The following is a 19,771-nucleotide window of genomic DNA, read 5'->3' as shown; positions in this document are numbered from 1 at the left end:
CCCTCCATCTATGATGACGCGAATAGAACGTTCCTTCACAACTCCCTTTGTATGGAACAAATTATGCCTTTGATTTTGCTCAGCTTGTGTAACCTGCACACTCAAAACACGTTGAGCAACTAAACATTCATACCTGTCAGCATCTTCAGCAGCCATGTATTGCGTCTCATGATCAGAATCATCTCCACCGTGTTCTTCATGTGTAATAAGAGCCAAAGTCTCCTCATCATAGTCACTAGCGGACTCATACCCACCATCCTCAGTAACAATCATCACACGCTTAGATGGGCATTCTCTCGCATAATGACCTCCACCCTTGCAACATCGACAAATAATATCATGTGTTTGCCCGGTTGATGCCATGGATGAAGAAGAGCTCTTTGCAGGCCCAGAAGGTGTGCTCTTGGCAGATAGTGGTGATTGTGCCTGCTTTATGTATCACGGTTGGAGGTGGCAGCCGACGGAGGTGCCGGTGTAGCAGAATGTGTGGAAGTAGATGATGCACGTGGTGTCCATGATGAAGGTCGACCTACAGAAAAGTTAGTTCACGCCAATGCCTGTCGATCCTGCACTTCACATTTAGCTTTACAAGCAAGATGGAATAAACGAGTGATATTATTATAATCCTTATAGTCTAGAATGGTCTGAATCTCTCTATTTAATCCACCCAGAAAACGTGCAAGTATAGCTTCATTCTCCTCAACAATACCACATCTAATCAAGCCAGTTTGTAATTCCTGATAATATTCTTCTACTGAATTTTTTCCTTGTCTTAAGCGCTGCAATTTTTGAAGTAATTCACGTTGATAATATGGTGGAACCCAACGAGTACGCATAGCAGTTTTCAAAGCAGCCCAAGTAGCTGGAACAGGATATAATCGACAATGTTCAGACCACCAAACACATGCAAAGCTAGTGAAAGCACAAACAGCAGCAGGAACACGTCTCTCCTCAGGATATTGTAAACATGTAAATCGTTGTTCAGTTTCTAACTCCCAAGTAAGATATATATCAGGAACATATCTACCCTCAAATGGTGGAATATTCAATTTCAGTTTAGGGAGATGGTCATGATCTCGTACCTGAGGGGGAGACCTAACATTACCATTATTTGCATGTGGACGACCTGGTGGTTGTGGTGCTGGTGGTTGCACGTAGTTCTGATTTTGATCAACCTCATCCTCGTAATCTCCCACATAATCATCCTCCTCCGTATCAGCAGCAGGAGCCACAGAAGTATCAACAGCAGCACCAACAGGTTGGCCAAGCGCAAGAGGAACACGGCTTGCTCGGCGGAGGGCTGTTTCGCGACGTGGAGGTAGTCGCTGTTGTTGTCGTAGAGGTGCGTTAGGAGCAGCTAGTGGTGGTGGTGGAAGACGCGCGAGCAATTCATTAAACTTGTTATCGAGCTTTGTTTCGAACGTCTTCTCCATGCCATCTATCTTCTTCATGGCCTCTTCAAATCTGTTTAGCACATCTTGCACTTGTCCACTCATCATTTGCTGAAACTTATCATGAAGCTCCTTGTTCGTCAAGTTCTCCCAGTCAGTCTCGTCGGCTTGTGATCCTGGCATGGTTAGCAGCAATAGAAACACAAAAGAATATGATCCTACAGACTACTAACAAGTGGTGGTGGTGGCGGGTGTCACAAATCCGTCAAGCAAATCTCAAATTCTTACCAGTTCTTACCCAGCAGCAGGCGGTGATCGGCAACCGATGTAGTCAAAACTCTCAAAGCTTGGATAGAGCGATTGCCAGGGAGAGTCAAACGCACGATGTAGATGTATGTGGAGCTGGGAAGGCTTATACTATGGTAGCAAAAAGGGTCAGCAACAATCAATTCAAAGATGCAAAGTTGAATAAACGCTCAACGACGGTACTGTGCTGGTCCTAGGCTAGACCGTGCTAGAGACGCGAGCCTAGAACACTAACAAAATCACGGCGCTGCACGTAAACAAGGTAAAAGTACACTCTGGAATTTTTTTCGCTCTATTTTTTTTTGCTCTTTTTTTGGCGCTCCTCTTTTTTTTGCGAAAATTCACTATAATGGCGAGTGTCTCAAAACTCTTCCCAGGTCAAACTGACAGGATGGGTACGAAATTTTTTTGACAATTTTTTTTTCAGAAATCAGGGCAGCGACGATGAAAAAGTGCGACAAAAAATCACTATGATGGCGAGTGTCTCAAAAGACTCAGAACAACCTAAAAATAGGATAGGGAAAAAATATTTTCGGTCGCCGAAATTTTGGCCTAAAAACTGCCCAGGGGTCTCCAGACTCTTTTTTTTCGAGACCTACGCAGGCAAGGAAACACGAATCAGAATTTAGATGGATCTCGAAAACAAACCTAATATGAGAAGAACTCGGATTGGTGGTGGATATATGGTGGTGGTATATGGTAGCGGTGGTGGTATATGGATACAGATTGGTAGTGGTATATGGATACGGATTGGTGATGGTATATGTATACGGATTCAGAGCGGTGGCGGATAAGCAATGGTGGTAGATGGCAAGGCGATGATGATGGTGCGGCGGCGGCGTGACAACTTATGACTAGAACTTGAAACTCTAAAAGACTAGACTCTAAGACCAGCAACTTGACACGACGATGCAACCGCAAATTCAACAAAGCAAAAACCCTAAAAAGATTATGCAAAGGCTCAGTTTGGTTCGGATATGATGAACTAACCCTAATTTTTTGTGTGGCTTTTTCGTGGACTGTAGGTATGAAGAACAGACTCGATCTAAACTATGAAAAACTGTAAAATCTCACCGAGCAACCTGGAAATCTGATACCACTTGATAGAGGCAGAGGTGTCCCATCTTTTGATGAGATGGTGGCTATCGTTTGGAGGAAGTCGACTTTGACGATCCGACTACGAACGTGCAAGGACGTCGCGCCTTAGCAATCGCTAAACCAACTCCGAGAGGTTATTGACCACGCCGGAGCACGATCAACCTGACCATGAAGGTTTGTTTCCTGCAGGCAAACGAAGAACAAGCAAGAAACTAAGATTGCAATCTGGATATTGCGAATATAAGAGGAAAGCTTTATTGATCAAGGTGGGGTTCTGTGACGCCTTGGTCTGGTCGTTGAACACAAACGAAGTACGCGAAGTTGCAGCTATGGCGAACTTTTAATCTAAACAAAACCCAAAGTCTAAATGACGCCCTAAGGGCTGTATATATGGAGGAAGAGGAGGGAATTTTGTGGCCCTTGATGGTGGGGTCCGAAACCAGCCCTAACTCTTGTTTCCCCACACATACGGACTCTAAAAATAACCTATACTTAAGTATTTCGAAATTACATGGGCCTGGCCCAAAAATAAGGTGACGCAGCACCTAGAATAGCATATGGACGAATATTATGAAGTGGCATCTTGTATATTTCGTCCAAGGCTTCATGCACTCCTTATGGTGGCTTCAAAGTCATGAAATTATCACTTGTAACTCCGTTCTTGATCCCCTTGCGCATGCCATCAACTCCATGCGTGTTCTTGCTCCAATGTTCATCCTTCTCCAAGCTAGCCCTTCATTTGTAAGCAAAACAAATGTATCCAATTTAGGCAGTATCATATTCTCATGAACATTAGAATCATTACCAAGAAACGAAAGTACCTGGTAATTTAATTGGCGTGCGCGAGCTCTAGTAATTGGTCCAGTATATGTAACAGTAGGGGTTGTGGGTGTAACAATGGTATTGATGTCCTCATCAGGCCCGGCAGTGAGAGGACTTCTGGATCTCCAGAAGCAGGTGGACCCTGACATCCTTTTCTTATCTGAGACTAAACTTGATAAAAAGAGGATGGAAAAGTTTAAGTGGAGGTTAGGTATGGGGAACATGATTGTGAGAGACTATGAAGGAAAAAGTGGTGGATTGGCTTTATTATGGAAGAATGATGTACAAATTGAGCTGCATAACTACTCCAGGTATCACATTAATGCAGAAGTAGTGGAAAAGGATGGATTCAAATGGCATTTTATGGGCATTTATGGCGAGCCTACAAGCGATAAAAGGAAAATAACTTGGAAATTGCTTCGCATCCTCAACCAACAACTTAACCTCCCATGGTTGTGTGCTGGTGATCTTAATGAGATCATGTATAACCATGAGAAGAAGGGGGGCGGCTAGAGCACAAGGCCTAATGGAAAGATTTAGAGCAGCCCTAGCAGATTGTGGATTGAGGGACTTAGGCTTTGAGGGGGATAAATATACGTGGCGCAATCAGAGTTTGGATGTCAACCGATTTGTTAAAGAAAGACTAGATAGAGCTATGGCGTCCAGGAGTTGGTTTACAAGATTTCGGAACTTCAAAGTCATTAATGGAGATCCATACCATTCATACCATATACCCATAATCATCCAAACAGAGGGAGCTAAGAGATCATACTTTTTCAAGAGAAGGGCTCATGATTTCAGGTTTGAAGCTAGTTGGTTGCAAGAGGAAGATTGTGAGATGGTGGTTAATAATGCTTGGTCCAACGCAGGCCTGCGAGGCGACCATAATACCCAGGCGATGTTACACATGGTAGCAAGAGATTTGAAGGACTGGGATGCTAATGTTTTAGGCGATCTTGGGAAAAGAATTAAAATCTTAAGAAAAGAACTAGAAGAGGTACGAAGAGGAGACATCAACCAAGAAAGGATTAGCAGAGAGCACTTTTTAAGGGAGAAGCTGGACAGATTGGAGCACCAACATGATATTCATTGGAGACAACGAGCCCATGTCAAATGGTTACAGTTTGGTGATAAGAACACATCCTTTTTTCATGCCTTTGCATCTGAAAGGAAGAAAATAAATACCATCAAGAAATTGAAAAAGGAGGATGGCAGTTGGGTGGAGGGGGAAGAACCTTTGAAAGAGCACATTGCCAACTATTTCTTTAACATCTTCTCCTCTATAACAGGAAACGACAACGAAGAAATATTACGCACGGTGCAACCAAAGGTGACAACTGAGATGAATGATGTATTGTGTGCGGAGTACACAGAAGAAGAGGTGAAGAGAGCCTTAGACAACATTGGTGACTTAAAGGCCCCTGGACCGGATGGCATGCCAGCAATATTCTTCAAAAGATTTTGGCAAACTGTTGGGAACCAGGTCACTGAAGAGGTTCTTCGAATATTAAGGGGAGGAGAAATGCCTGAGGGTTGGAATGACACACTCATAGTGCTAATTCCAAAGCATGCCAACCCAGTGAGCATAAAAGACCTGAGACCAATAAGTTTGTGTAATGTGGTGTATAAGCTAGTGTCCAAGGTAATCAGAAATAGGCTTAAGGTAATTCTTCCTGACATCATCTCCCCAAACCAAAGCGCCTTTGTGCCTGGAAGACTAATCTCAGATAATATTCTTCTAGCATACGAGTTAACTCACTTCCTTCGGAGGAGAAGAAGGGGCTTGACGGGCTATGCGGCTATTAAATTGGATATGAGCAAAGCCTATGACAGGGTTGAATGGACGTTTCTAAAAGATATGATGCAAAGGCTGGGTTTCAACATGTGCTGGATTAAATTGATAATGCAGTGTGTTTCGACTGTAAGGTATCAGATCAAGGTGAACCAAGATAAAACTGAAATAATTGAACCTCAAAGGGGCTTGCGACAAGGAGATCCACTCTCTACATACTTGTTCCTCATCTGCGCAGAGGGGTTCACTGCCATGTTACATGAAGCTCAGATGAGAGGATTAATAAATGGAATCAAGATTTGTAGAGAAGCTCCATGTGTAAGCCACTTGCTCTTTGTGGACGACTCATTACTGCTTATGGAGGCCAATGCGGAGAGTGCCCATGAACTGAATAGAATTTTAAATATTTACGAAGCCTCTTCGGGTCAAATGATTAATAAAGACAAATCCACAATACTATTCAGTGCAAACACAAGGCAAGGGTTGAAGGAGGAAATGAGAAGTATTTTACAAATTTCTTCCGAAGGTCTTTCCTCAAGATACCTAGGTGTCCCATCCTATGTGGGAAAGGGTAGAGCAAGGGCGTTTGAATATGTTAAAGAAAGAATGTGGAAGAAGATCCAAGGTTGGAAGGAAAAACTCCTTTCAAAAGGTGGGAAAGAAATCCTTATAAAAGCAGTTGCACAAGCAATCCCGGTGTACTTCATGTCTTGTTTCGATCTAACTAAGTCTTTGTGTGAGGAGCTGAGTACTATGATTAATAGGTACTGGTGGAGCCAAATGGATAAGGAGAACAAAGCACACTGGGTCAGTTGGGGAAAACTTATGAAAACAAAGAAAACAGGAGTCCTAGGCTTTAGATACCTCCATGCCTTCAATCTAGCTATGCGCATGTACTGTCAGCACGTACTGTCAGCACGGTACTACCCAAATGGATCAATTCTACATGGCAGCCCCAGAAATGGCATATCTTATACTTGGCGTAGTATATTGGAAGGAGTGAACCTGCTCGAGAAGGGGATCATATGGAGAGTTGGTAGTGGAACCAACATTAATATCTGGACCGACCCATGGATTCCAAGAGGAAGTACTAGAAGAGTCATCACCTAAATGAGCTAATTGACCCGGTCACTAACAACTGGGATGCAGACTTAATAAGTCAAACCTTCCTCCCTGAAGATGCGAAGATTATTTTACAAATCACAATTCATGAACACAATGATGATATCATAGCATGGCATTTTGATAAAAAAGGTATATTTTCTGTTAAATCTGCATACAGAGTTGCTATAGATACTGCATCTCGTCAATCCACTACAGGGCTGACTTCCTCCTCAAGTGCAGATGAAGGTATATGTGGTTTTGATTGGCTGAAGTTGTGGTCGCTTCCCCTTCCAAACAAGGTTCTTCATTTCCTATGGCGCCTATCCACGAACAGCTTACCCCTTCGCATGAAGCGTCATCATAGAGGTATGCATGTAGACACTCGTTGTCCGATTTGCTTTCGTTTGGATGAGGATGGTGGCCATTGTTTTATTAAATGTAAGAAGGTAAAAGAGGTGTGGAGGAAAGCTCAGCAGGAGCATGTGAGACTGCGGATACTACCTTGTGCAGATGCGTTGAGCTGTATGGAAGAAATCATGAATCTCAATGAGGAGGAAAAACTTAAATCTTGCCTGCTCCTTTGGAGATGGTGGCATGAAAGGAATAGGGCAAATGCTGGAGATATTATGAAATCTTCTGATGAAATATGTCACTCTATTGATTACCTTTTTATGCATTTTTGTAAGGTTAAGGGAAGTGGGGAAGTGCCAAGGCAACAACGGAAAGAGAGATGGTCCAGACCTCCACTGGGAACTTTGAAAATTAATACTGATGGCGCCTTCCTGGAGGAGAAAAACACTGGAGGTTGGGGTTTCGTCATCAGAGATGCGTGTGGCGTAGCATTGGCGGCTGGTGCAGGTAATCTAGAGAGAATCTCTTCTGCACTTCACTCTGAGGCTTTGACGATGCTTTACGCCATAAGGACAGCCACTCAGCTAGGTTGTGACCGAGTAATGATAGAAACAGATTGTGTGCAGCTCAAGAATGCAACAACTACTGAAGATTTTGATCTTTCAGCATTAGGGGCTATTTTCAAAGATATTAAAGTACAACTACGTGTAGGTTTTGCTGATGTATGTGTGGTATCTTGTCCTAGGACTTGTAATGGAGTTGCACACATGTTAGCTGCGTATGGTGCTAACCTGGGAGCCAGTTTGTGTGAGATCTGGCTTGGACATGTTCCAAACTTTGTAGAAGATGCTGTTGCTGGCGATTTGTCCAGCCCTGTTATGTAATGGAATGCATTGTGTTCCTTCAAAAGAAAGGAACGGGCGCAGAGAGCGCCGTTTAGGATTTGCCTCAAAAAAAAAGAAGCACCAGCAACTACCACCTCCCCCTTGCTCCAGAAAGGGGAGCTTGACAAACACTTGAAACACCAGCTCGTTGCCCCTAGCCCGTAGATGTTGCTTCCATTGCTGCTGCAGAAGTGCAAGAAATTACAATACAAAATCAATCAATTTGTGAATCAGGTTCAAACGGAAGGTGCATTTTGCTCCAACCTTCCTGACTCGCCTTGACTTGAGATCGACCATGTAGGAACCAACACATGTGCTCACAAAAATGACTTGGGTGCCCTAGGCGATGCCGCTAATCCCATCTTCAGGTGTTGGGATCTAGAGGGCCATGTCAGGGAGCAGTGTCCTAAGATCGATTGCCAATCCCCACAATATGTGACCTGCTTGTGGAGAAAACTGCTACCTTGTGTATCGCTGACCTTCATCTACTTCCTCCGTCCCATAATATAAGAGCGTTTTTGACACTAGGGACGGAGGGAGTACTTCGCAAAATGCCTACGCAGTATACGCCCTGCTCGGCAGCGATAAGCGTTGACAGGATCATAAGAAACCGAAGAAACGATTCAGACTAACACAGCACTAAAGGGGCTACTTTGGGGAATTTTTGGGTTATAGTATTTTTGGTATTTTTGAAATATAGCTTGGCACGCGACTGGTGGCGGCTAAGGCCTTAGTTTCGGGACCAAAATCAGCCCGAGCTCCTGCTCTTACATGACTCTACTCTATAGCCCAGGTTACAATAAAAATACTTCTACCAGCTAAAGCACAAGAGACTTGGGCCGCTGGATGCTGCTTGGACGTGCCAGATCTTCACTTCACTCTGTTGTCTGAATCAAAATAGCGGGTGTTTAACGGAAGAAAGGATCAGAGCAAGTGATTGCTGTATGCTAGAGCCTGACTATGGTTTTTTATTTTTGAAACGGGGCAAAAGATTTGCCATTTTCATTGATTAAGAAGAAGAGAAGTGCACGGTTAATTAACGGAAAACCGAGCTAAAACCGATACAACTCAACCCACGTGACATGGGCACCACCGGCCAACTTGGCCACCGACATGGGACACAAAGCTGCAAAGAAGAAAAGCATTCGTCGAGGAGTCGCAAGCGTCATCGTCATCACCGGTTGCCTCGAACGAGCGACTCCGACTTCACCATTGAGCTCCAACCGCGAAGCCAACCCGCAAACAGCCGCATAGAAGCCACGACGGCACATGCCACCAGATGGCCACACGCGCAAGCAGCCGACAGCTCCGACTTTGACGACGAGCCTCACCAGGGAAATATGCAGGACTTGCGCCGACCGTGCCCTCAAAGCACCTCGGACACGCCGGGAAGAGCCGACTACCGAAGTCCACGCCGCGACCCGAGCTCCTCTCGACGACATCATCGTTGCCAAACAGAAACCAGCGCCCCACCTCAGCAAACTACACGGCGAAGATGCCGCCATCCACGACGAAGATGCCGCAATCCACCAGTCTCCCAGTCGTAGCCGGCTCCGAGACGATGCCCCCAAGGAGGAGAAAGACGCGAAGACGCCTCCATCGCCCGACCCAGCGAATCTGAGGTTTCCCTCCGGAGCCAAAGCCGTGGGGAGAAGGAGCACACCTCCACGGCGACGCTTCCAAGAAAGATCACGGCACCCGCGGGCACCGCCGTCGCCGGCTCCGAAGAAGGCCGGAGCAAAGATTTCTCCCGAAGATGCGCCGACCACCTACCACCACCGACCGCCACCCACCAGCCACCACCTGCTGAGGCCGACCTCATTCTTGCCACGGGATCCCACGATCCACCGCGACCAGACACGCACCACCCCCTGGCCGAAGCCGCCGTCCACCACCGCAACACCACCGTAGCCACCTCCACCGCAGCAACCCACGCTGCATCGCGAAGCGCAGCACCCAGATCGATGCACCTTGCACCAGATCCAATCGGAGCTGCACAGGTGAAGCAGCAGAGAAGACGAGCAGGATCTCCCTCCGCAGCACACCTCGCACTCCAGAGGAGCACACCCGCCACGCCAGCTGGTCACCGCGCCCGACGCACGCCTGCAACCACCGCACCCGGCCAGTCACCGCGCCCCACGCGCACAGCCGGATCCGAGCCGCCGCTGCGCGAGCGCGCGCCGTCCACACCCCGGCCACATCAGGAGCCCGGACCGAGGCCGCCGCCCCGGCACCCCACTCGCCGCCCGCAAGAGGCACGACGCCGCTCCGGCCGCCGCCCTCCGCCCGACGTCGCCCCGCTCAGAGATCCCCCGCTCGTGAGAGGAGCCGCCCGCCGCGAGAAAAGGAGCCCCGCCGCCGCCTGCTCCATGAGAGCTTTGCCCGCAGGAGGCGCCGGCGACGGCGAGGGGTGGGATTGGGTGTGGTGGCCGGAGGCCTTGGCGATTTGGTCGCCGCCCGTGTCGCCCCTGGGGAGGGAGCGACGCGAGGGCCTTTTTTTTGCTCTGTGTAAGTCTGATTCAACAATAGAGCCTGACTATGTAACTGCTTAGAGCTCAGATGAAGGCATGTCAAGAATGGAAATAAAACTTTGAAGACCTATAGTACCCTGCCTAGTATAAAATATTGTCCACACTTCCAAGTTTACATGATAATCAAGTAGCAGGCTGGTGTCAGCCAGTTCCCATTAAAACCATCCTTGCATTGCGATGCTGTCGCAGCATTTCACAAGATCACAGAGTAACTGAAAGGGCCTTAACAAACAGCAAGCAGGGACGCAACAGCTTACTAAACAAATTCCATCAACCAACACTAACACCAGCTAACATCACTGCCACCACCTCCCCCTTGATTCAAAAGTGTACTTCCTTAACAGCAACTCGATCCTGACAAAGAACTTCAAGCACCAGCTCACTGCTCCTGCTCCAGCTCCATACAAGCTGCTTCCATTACTGCAGAAATGCAAGTTATCAAAATGTTAGATCAACTGGTTGATGATGAGGTTTAACTGAATGTACATTTTGATTACTCACCAACCACAAGGATCAGCAAGACACACTAACACAAACACAAAAACAATAGGTAATGGTTTATACACCTCCCGTGTGTATATCGGATCTGCCTCAAAATGTATTGGTATGTACAAAAGAAATATGCAATGTTGTATAATTTCAAATAAGATTTGAAACCTTTTGGCAACAATTAAGTGCAGCCCAAGAAAACAATCCAGAACATTCAGTACTACTTTCATCATCTCAATAATCGGGATGGATATAATTCACTAAAATGAAGAACAAACATTTCTCTATATCTTGAACAATAACATCATTGGCAGTACATTTGGTCGAACAACCAATCAGCAGAAGAACAGCAACATTTCTCCATATCTTGAATTCTACACATGGGATTATTAATATCTCAACTTGTATGGATGGCTTCACTCGTAGTTGACTATCTAGCTCATATATTTCTGAAAAGTATACCTATTAGGTTCTAACTGAATGCATCTATTTAATGCATTTCACTCTAATGGAGGCATTCAAACAACTGATCTTTTAGCGCCCGATGTAGCCTCCACTTGAAATTAACTGCTCCATTGGGTTTTCTTTAGTTGAGATGATTCAACTTTGGAGCTTTCAATCCAGTTTTCATGATGGTGAAGATAATGTTTAGTGTTTGAATCATGCAAAAATTGTGAGATACAAGGAATAGTACAAAGTTGTTTGACTGATGACAATGTTGGTTGCTCTGCAGGTATCTGGAGATGCGGAAATCGAGACCAAACGAACTTCTGTTAGCATAATGAATATATGAATGAATCCTATTTTTTGAGTATCTGAAACTAGATAGATGTTTCCGTTGCACCTAATTAACAAGGGTGTGGTTGGTTTCTCATCCGCTGAGTATGGGGGCTCATTTTGCGTCTGGCTGGCTGCTACTGGTGATCATTTCCTTACTCGAAGACCACATGCTACATGTTGGTTAATTTGGCATGTGTACAACTTGACTGCGTTCATGATGGATGGATCATCGATGGACAGCCAGCCTTAGTAGCTACTGTTAAGTCACATGATTCCTTCCAGGCTCAATCTTAGTAGCAAATCATTAAGAAAACATGGACCAACAAATCACACATGACTGTACAAGGTTGTGTACATGGACCAAGAATCATAAAGAATAATACCTGGGATGTAAGATCTCTGGTAGGGAAAGATCTTACTGCCCGGACCAGATACAATCCTGGCTCGCCTTGACTTGAGATCAATCCTGTAGGTACCCAGCCGTGTGCTCAAAAATATTATTTGGGCTCCTTCGGCAACACCACAAATTCCATCTTCATCTGATGTGATGGAGAGGGCCCCATCAAGTAGCAGCCGCGTAAGATCAATTGTCTTTACTTTGCCCATCCCATGGCTCCTTCCAGTCCGGTTTGCATTGACCACAGAGTTAGATTTGTGACATCCACCATGGTGGCGAATCTCAGTCCGCCGTCTTCTGCTGTCATGAGATACCCCTTGCCATCTGCGGGTCTCTCGAGCATGGACAAACACCGGGAACCAAGGTGGCACTGAATGATACCATCCAAGTCAAAGTACAGGGTATCACTCACAAGCACACTAGGCGAGCCACGGATATAACTATACTTGAGGACATTTGGATGGGAAACACTTGTAAGAGCACTCCACAACTCTGTCTCGGACGAGTAGAGCCAACCTAGGGTCACCCTTTGCTCGTGATTGGTGGTCACGATGACCACACTGAAGTGTCCTCCCTGGCAATCGTGGTGGTCGCAGCCTTGTGTGGCGCAGAGCACGGCCACACTGTACCAGAGCAAACGATTGTCCATCGGTGTGGGAATGTGATGCCCATGGCCCGTCAGAGGGTCCAGGACGGTCAGGTGAACGGTATCCCCCTGCCAGTACTGGTCGTATGAGTCAAAGACGTAGCGTCCGTGGCGGCAGTCCAGGGCCTTCAGGGCAGCGGCGACCAAGTGTGAAAGGTCTGGTAGGGTTGGAAGCGCAGATATGGCGAGGAAGTTTGCGGCCTCTTGGACGAGCCCCAGGACGGGAGGTGGCCCGTGGAACTCGCGGTAGCGGCCGCGAAAGTTCGCGTTGGCGAAGAAGCGGCGCCAGGGCTTGCAGACGGCGGAGGCGCGGACGAGGCAGGCGGGCTCGTCCGGCGGAAGGCGGAGTAGGATCTCGTCCACGAGCTCCGGCGGAAGGCGGAGGAAGAAACCATCGGCGGGCTCGCCCATCAGCGCTGGCGGCGGCGGAGGCGAGGGTTTGGGGAAGGTTGGGGTGCGGCGGAGGCGAGGATTTGGGTGGGGGAAGGATGGGTGTGGCGGAGGCGAATCGAGTGCGGCCCCTAGACGGACCCGGTCGGTGTTGCATCGGTTCGTGGGTACATGGTTCGGTTTAGCCAAGCTGCTTGAGTTTTTTTTTTAATTATATAAGGCTAAACAGTCTCCCTTTATTATTATTGATTAATGGAGTAAATAATAGCACAAGGTTCATTCCATAAAAAAACAAGGTTCATATAGGGATATGATGTATGTCAGGGGCTGAAGAAGCCACAAATGACCATGACTATGTGCCTTGATGTTGTAGTTGTTCCTTTTACATTATAGTATTGTTTTAAATCATGATTTTGCCTATTCCCCTAAAACTGATTTGTGGCACATAAATCAAAATTATAATGTTTTAGCATCGTACAACACAATAATCCCCTCAATTACAATGAATGTTCAAATCTGAATAACTATACAATAACAAATTGTCCGGAACCGAAAGACATGAATACAAATAAGATCAAATGAATAAAATGGGAGTCTATCTCCCATACAGTTGCCAGCGGTGCTCAATGAGGTCATCGCGGAGTTGGTTGTGTGCGGCATTGTCCTGAATCTTCCTGTAGGTCTCAAGAAATGCAGTGATCTCATCTGGGTCCTGGCAGACACGGCTGCCAAAGTAAAACTCTAACTTTAAATCCCTCTCGGCCTCGATGGTCATGTTGTGTATAATTCCACATGCAACCACGATATTTGAGAGGGATTTTTTATCCTAGTAGCAAGTAGGACCTCCAACAACGGCAAACCGAGCTTGCAACATACCAAATGCCCTCTCAATATCCTTTTGACGTGCTTCTTAAGTTTGGGCAAAAAAGTTTGTTTCCCGATTTCTAGCTTACTGATGGTATTCACAAATGTTGCCCACGAACAACGGCGGAGACAGCAGGGGACCAGCAAGGGCCAAGGCCCGGGCCAACATGCCAAAAAAAAATTTTAGAGCAGCGATTTTTTGTTTCAGAAGTTGTGTGTTATGCTGTTCTGGGCCTTGTGGCCCTCCCTAACCGATGAGCAACAGTAAAAGTGGCACAATGAATCCTGTACAAGGCTTGACTTTTCTCTAGTGTTATTCTATCCCAATTCCCAAAAGCTAATCCCAAACACAAAGAGGCAAAGCCACCCTCGTCTTCCAACCACACATGATTCCTCTTCCCACCTTTCCCTTTCCTTGGTCCCCCTTTGCTCTGCTCATCCATGGAGACAAACCACTAGCCCCCAAATCTCCTAAATCTTTCTAGTTGCTCTCTCCTGTAACTGTTGCAGCTCCGCCGGCCGGCTGGACGACTCATCTTTCTTCAAGCCGCTGCAAGCACACAAGAAGAGGTATATATTCTTGATTTGAGATCTCCCTTTCTCTATCTCTCAGATCTGAAATTTGTTCTATAATTTTTGTTTGGCTTTTCAATTCTCTAAATTGGATAGTCTTATAGTGGTCTGTGTTTAATTTTTCTAGGGTAATCGGTTGTCTCCATGGCCAAAAATAAAAGAAAGCTTGCAACACTGCATTCTTTTTTTGAGAAGAAAAGAAGAACTGATGATGTTCCAGAACAGATTAATTTGGTTGATGCCCCTCCCTTGGTAGATGAAGAAGAGCAAGTAGATGAACAAGAACAAGTAGAAGAAACACCACATTTCAGTGAGTTGTATGTGGATTTCATTAATTCTCGTGCGAAGGATGAGACTACAGTTGAGCACCATTATCGCTGTGATATTTTCATGGTTGCTGTTGATCAGCAAGCACAAGAGCTGAATTGTAGATTCAACAAACAAGCAACAGAGCTTCTCATCCTGTGTACTTCCTTGGACCCAAAAGATTCATTCCGCTCATTTAACATATATAATATATGTTCTCTGGCTTCAAAGTTCTATCCTGCTGATTTTAAAGAACAAGAAATGAATAATCTAAGATGTCAGTTACGACATTACGAGAATATTGTACCCACAAGCCCAAAGTTTCAGAATTTGACAACTATATCAGAACTTTGTCAACGACTTGCATCTAGTGGAAAATCAGATGAATATTACTTGATTGACAGGTATCTAATATTCTCTGTTCCTGTATTGGTTGATTTATTCATTGCTAAAAATCCAACTACTTCTTAATGTGCAGACGCATTCGGCTTGTTCTTACTTTACCGGTTTCAACGGCAACGACAGAACGTGCATTTTCTGCCATGAAACTTGTGAAGACAAGGCTTCGGAATAAAATGGAAGATAGATTTCTAAGGGACTGCTTGCTAATTTATATTGAAAAGGAGATTGCTGTTGGAATATCAACAGATGCAATTATAGATGAGTTCGATGAACCATCACGTCGAGTGCCATTTAGTTGAAGGCCCGGAGCAAGTTAGTTTCTCTATCTTCTATTATCTAGATTTTTCTTTTGTGTGATGTACAATTGAAAAATTGCATATCCTCTTGTATCAACCGTGAATGGTGGTGTAATGAATGAAAAATATGCTATTACACCTGCTTCACTGTTTTTTTTTGACCAAAAATTTGTACGGAAGTGTTGCTGCCTTCAGTCGGCCCGTGTTATACATTTTTTCTGGCTCCGCCACTGCCCACGAAGGATAGATATCGTCGGCAAGATAATACCCCATGCTATAATCATGTCCATTAACGGTGTAATTGCAAGCCGTCGCTTTTCCACTAGCTAGCTGCGCAAAATGATATGATCTATGCAGTACATTGATATCATTGAGACACCCCGGCAATTCAAAGAAGCAATGTCAAATCCACAAATCATGTGAAGCTACGGCTTTGAGCGGGTTTACGGCTGATGTACTGCCCGACCCAAGCTTTAGGGCAGTTCTTCAACCTTGAGTGCATGCAATCCACACCCCCAAGCATGCCTGACCATCCTCTTGCTTTGTTCATTGACGTCAACTTCTTTGTGTCCTCCTCACTGGGAGCTCAGAGGTACTCAGGACCAAAATCCCGGATCAGTGTCTTGGCAAACACCTGAATGCATTTGAGCGCGGTATTGCTACTTGTAAATATGTTGTGATTTCTACAAAGAGGAAGGATGATGTAGTATTTCCCTCAGTTAAGAACCAAAGTTTATTGAACCAATAGAAGACGACACACAAATAACTTTAGCAGTACCTACACACACAAACAAATGCTTGCACCCAACAAAGACAAGGGAGCGTCACTCCCCTTGTCCTTTCTATTTGCAAGTATCAAATCTGGTAGTGATAGATATATTAAATAAATGTAAAAGGAAATAGTGAGGAGTGATAAGATTTGTTTTATTATAGAGGTGAATGGACCTAGGGGTCATAGCATTTACTAAAGGCATCTCTCATAAATAACACCGGTGGGTAAACAAATTACTGTTAGACAATTGACAGAAAAGCGCATAGTTATGCTGATCATCCATGGCATAATTAATATATATAGGCATTATGTGTGTGGCAAGTAGACCGTTAAAAACTGGCACTGTTACTCCACCCAAGACCGCTATCCAACATGAATCTCAAAGTATTAAGTTCATGAAAAACAGATAATATGAAACAACATCATAATACTCACTCATCTCTTTTCTTATTTAATTGTATGCCACCTCAGCAAAAATGCCTATTGGATTGCATGATACTACATATGATACTCTCATTGTGACCTATCTGAAGAGAAGAGGCTTTGGTTGGTGGATAAAGGCAACATTGATTAGAAATTAAAGTTGGTTACTCAAAATCTTCATTAGGCTGGTTGTAATGGGAAGTATCATATACTAGTATCATAAGGCTAGTCGTAATGGGAGTATCATAAGTAGTATCATGAATGCCAACTAGACTTTTTGGATGAGGTGGCACATAATTAAATAAGGAAAGAGAGGATGTGGTATCATATTATGATACCGTATTATATTAAATGGTGTACTACTTTGTGTCATGCATGACAATTAATAAGGCAACTTAAGATACTAACTTATGATACTATGCATTATGGAAGTAGTATCATACACTTGTATCATATGTATGATACTAGTATATGATACTCCCCATTACGACTAGCCTAAAGTAGTATCATAGGTAGTATTATTTATTGTCATGCATGACACATACTAGTATAGAATTTATTATGATACGGTATCATAATATAATACCCAGCCCTCTCTTTCTTCATTTAATTTTAAGACACCTTATTAAAATTGCCTAGTTGGCATACATGATACTAACTATAATACTCGCACTACGACCGGCCTTATGTGAATGCCATCCTGTCGGCGATTGGAAGAGGCCTTCCATTATTTATAGTGATCAAGAATGTTACCTGCAGCGCCTTGGTGCGGATCATGATGGAGGAGGTGCAAAGAGTAAGCGTCATGGCTGGCGGTGGAGGCCCATAATGTGTGACCGATTGATTTCTTCTGCCTGTGCACTGCAGCCACGTACTCGTACCTATGAGCTGAGATGAATTCGTTCAATAAATAATGCTCAGTCTTTTAGAGCATTTATTAAAAGCATATTGTTGGATGGAGTACTCCCTCGAGTCCTTTTTAGTTCACATATAAGGTTTGTCTGAGTCAAACCTTGTAGATTTTGACCAATTTTATAGAAAAAAATACTAAAATTCACAATGTGAAATCATTATCGCTAGATGCGTCATGACTTAAATTTTTATTTTGTATAGAACAATGCCCGTGTGTTGCAATGGGATACAAATATTCTACTACGTTAGCTTGTGATTTACCTGTCAATAATAATGCGATTGTGTAAATAAATGTTTATCAAATTCTGACCATGAAATACCTTATATTTTGATTAGAAGTTTGGTAAGTAAATTAAAGTGGAATTGGTTCAGAAGGTAAGTATATTAAGGTTATTGATTATCATATATATGGAATGTTGGACGAAGGGGTGGTAGAAAGAAAGGTGAAATGAGAACCTTACATTCTTTTTAAGTAGTATAGATAGATAACTTTAGCATTGTAGATATTTATATTTTTTCATATAAATATGGTCAAACTTTATGAAGTTTGACTTTAGACAATTCTTATATGTAGAGTAAAAAGGACCGGAGGGTGTACTAGAAGAAGAACAGCTACTCAAATGTAACACTTGCATGAATCACCTCAAAGGAGAAGAAATGGGCATTTGACAACATATCATTAGCACTTGAGCGGATGTACAGCAGCAGCAACAAGAAGAAGAAGACCAAACTGCAATACAAGTGTTGAGCTAGCCACTCCTACTCATTCAAACACTAAAGTGATGACAACCTCCTCCCCCATCACATTATCTAGAGTCTGCCAATTTCCTACCTCATTTTTCTCTCAGCAAGGCCATGATTGGAACCCTCTCAACCATTATGAATGGGTACTACACTCCCTTATCTAAGGACCCATCATGTTAAAAAAATCACATATATGAATATCTAAGGACTCCCAAGTAAAAAAACAAAACTTCCCATGTCTATATACATTTTACTTTAATTAAACTACGACATGGATGATAGCACAATGAAGACATAATTTTCTCTCTGGGTAGTTCGAAATACGCTTCTGCACTTCCTAAATTTCACAAAAGACATGAAACCAAAATACCTTGGTGATACGTCTTCAACGTATCTATAATTTTTGATTGTTCCATGCTATTCTATTATCATTCTTGGATGTTTTACAATCATTTTATATCATTTTTTGGTACTAACCTATTGACGTAGTGCCCAGTGCCAGTTGCTGTTTTCTGCTTGTTTTTTACATCACAGGAAATCAATATCAGACGGAGTCCAAATGCAACGAAACTTTTTGTGGAATTTTTATGGACCATAAGACACCCAATGGGCCGGAGAAGCACCTAGGGGGTGCCCCGAGGGGGGGGGGGGCACAACCCACCAGGGCGCGCCTAGGTGGGTTGTGCCCACCTCGGTGTCCTCCCGCACCGCCTCTTTACTCTATAAATACCCCAATTTTCCAGAAACCCTAGGGGAGTCCACGAAAATCAATTCCACCCACCGCAAGTTCCAGAACCACCAGATCCAATCTAGACACCATCACGGAGGGGTTCATCATCCTCATTGGTGCCTCTCCGATGATGCGTGAGTAGTTCATTGTAGACCTACGGGTCCGTAGTTAGTAGCTAGATGGCTTCCTCTCTCTCTTTTGATTCTCAATACAATGGTCTCTTGGAGATCCATATGATGTAACTCTTTCTTGTGGTGTGTTTGTTGGGATCCGATGAACTTTGAGTTTATGATCAGATCTATGTTTTTATCCATGAAAGTTATTCGAGTCTTCTTTGATCTCTTATATGCATGAATTCTTATAGCCTCGTATTTCTTCTCCGATATTTGGGTTTTGTTTGGCCAACTTGATCTATTTATCTTTCAATGGGAAGAGGTGCTTTGTGATGGGTTCGATCTTACGGTGCTTGATCCTAGTGACATAAGGGGAACCGACACATATGTATCGTTGCTATTAAGGATAACAAGATGGGGTCTATTTCTACATAAAAAGATCTTGTCTACATGATGTCATCATTCTTATTGCAATAATCTATTTTTCCATGAACTTAATACACTAGATGCATGCTGGATAGCGGTCGATGTGTGGAGTAATAGTAGTAGATGCAGACATGAGTCGGTCTACTAATCTTGGACATGATGTCGATATAATGATCATTGCTTGGATATCGTTATAATTATTTGAAGTTCTATCAATTCCCCAACAGTA

At 44.2% G+C, this 19,771-nt stretch overlaps 1 protein-coding gene across 1 annotated transcript; it reads right to left on the bottom strand.

The window, feature by feature from the left end:
• Window positions 1-10,348: 10,348 nt before the first annotated feature.
• LOC119314344 lies at window positions 10,349-13,106 on the bottom strand. Its single transcript, XM_037589076.1, has 2 exons — window positions 11,932-13,106; window positions 10,349-10,699 (listed from the first exon to the last, which is right to left on the bottom strand). Exon 1 carries the CDS (start codon window positions 13,000-13,002, stop codon window positions 12,142-12,144), a length of 861 nt encoding a protein of 286 aa, XP_037444973.1. The 5' UTR covers window positions 13,003-13,106; the 3' UTR covers window positions 10,349-10,699; window positions 11,932-12,141.
• Between the last annotated feature and the right edge of the window lie 6,665 nt (window positions 13,107-19,771).

This window comes from Triticum dicoccoides, chromosome 6A, assembly GCF_002162155.2.
Source record: "Triticum dicoccoides isolate Atlit2015 ecotype Zavitan chromosome 6A, WEW_v2.0, whole genome shotgun sequence".
NCBI lineage: Eukaryota > Viridiplantae > Streptophyta > Magnoliopsida > Poales > Poaceae > Triticum > Triticum dicoccoides.
Note: the sequence above shows the minus strand (reverse complement) of the source record. Positions and strands in the feature narration are given on the sequence as shown.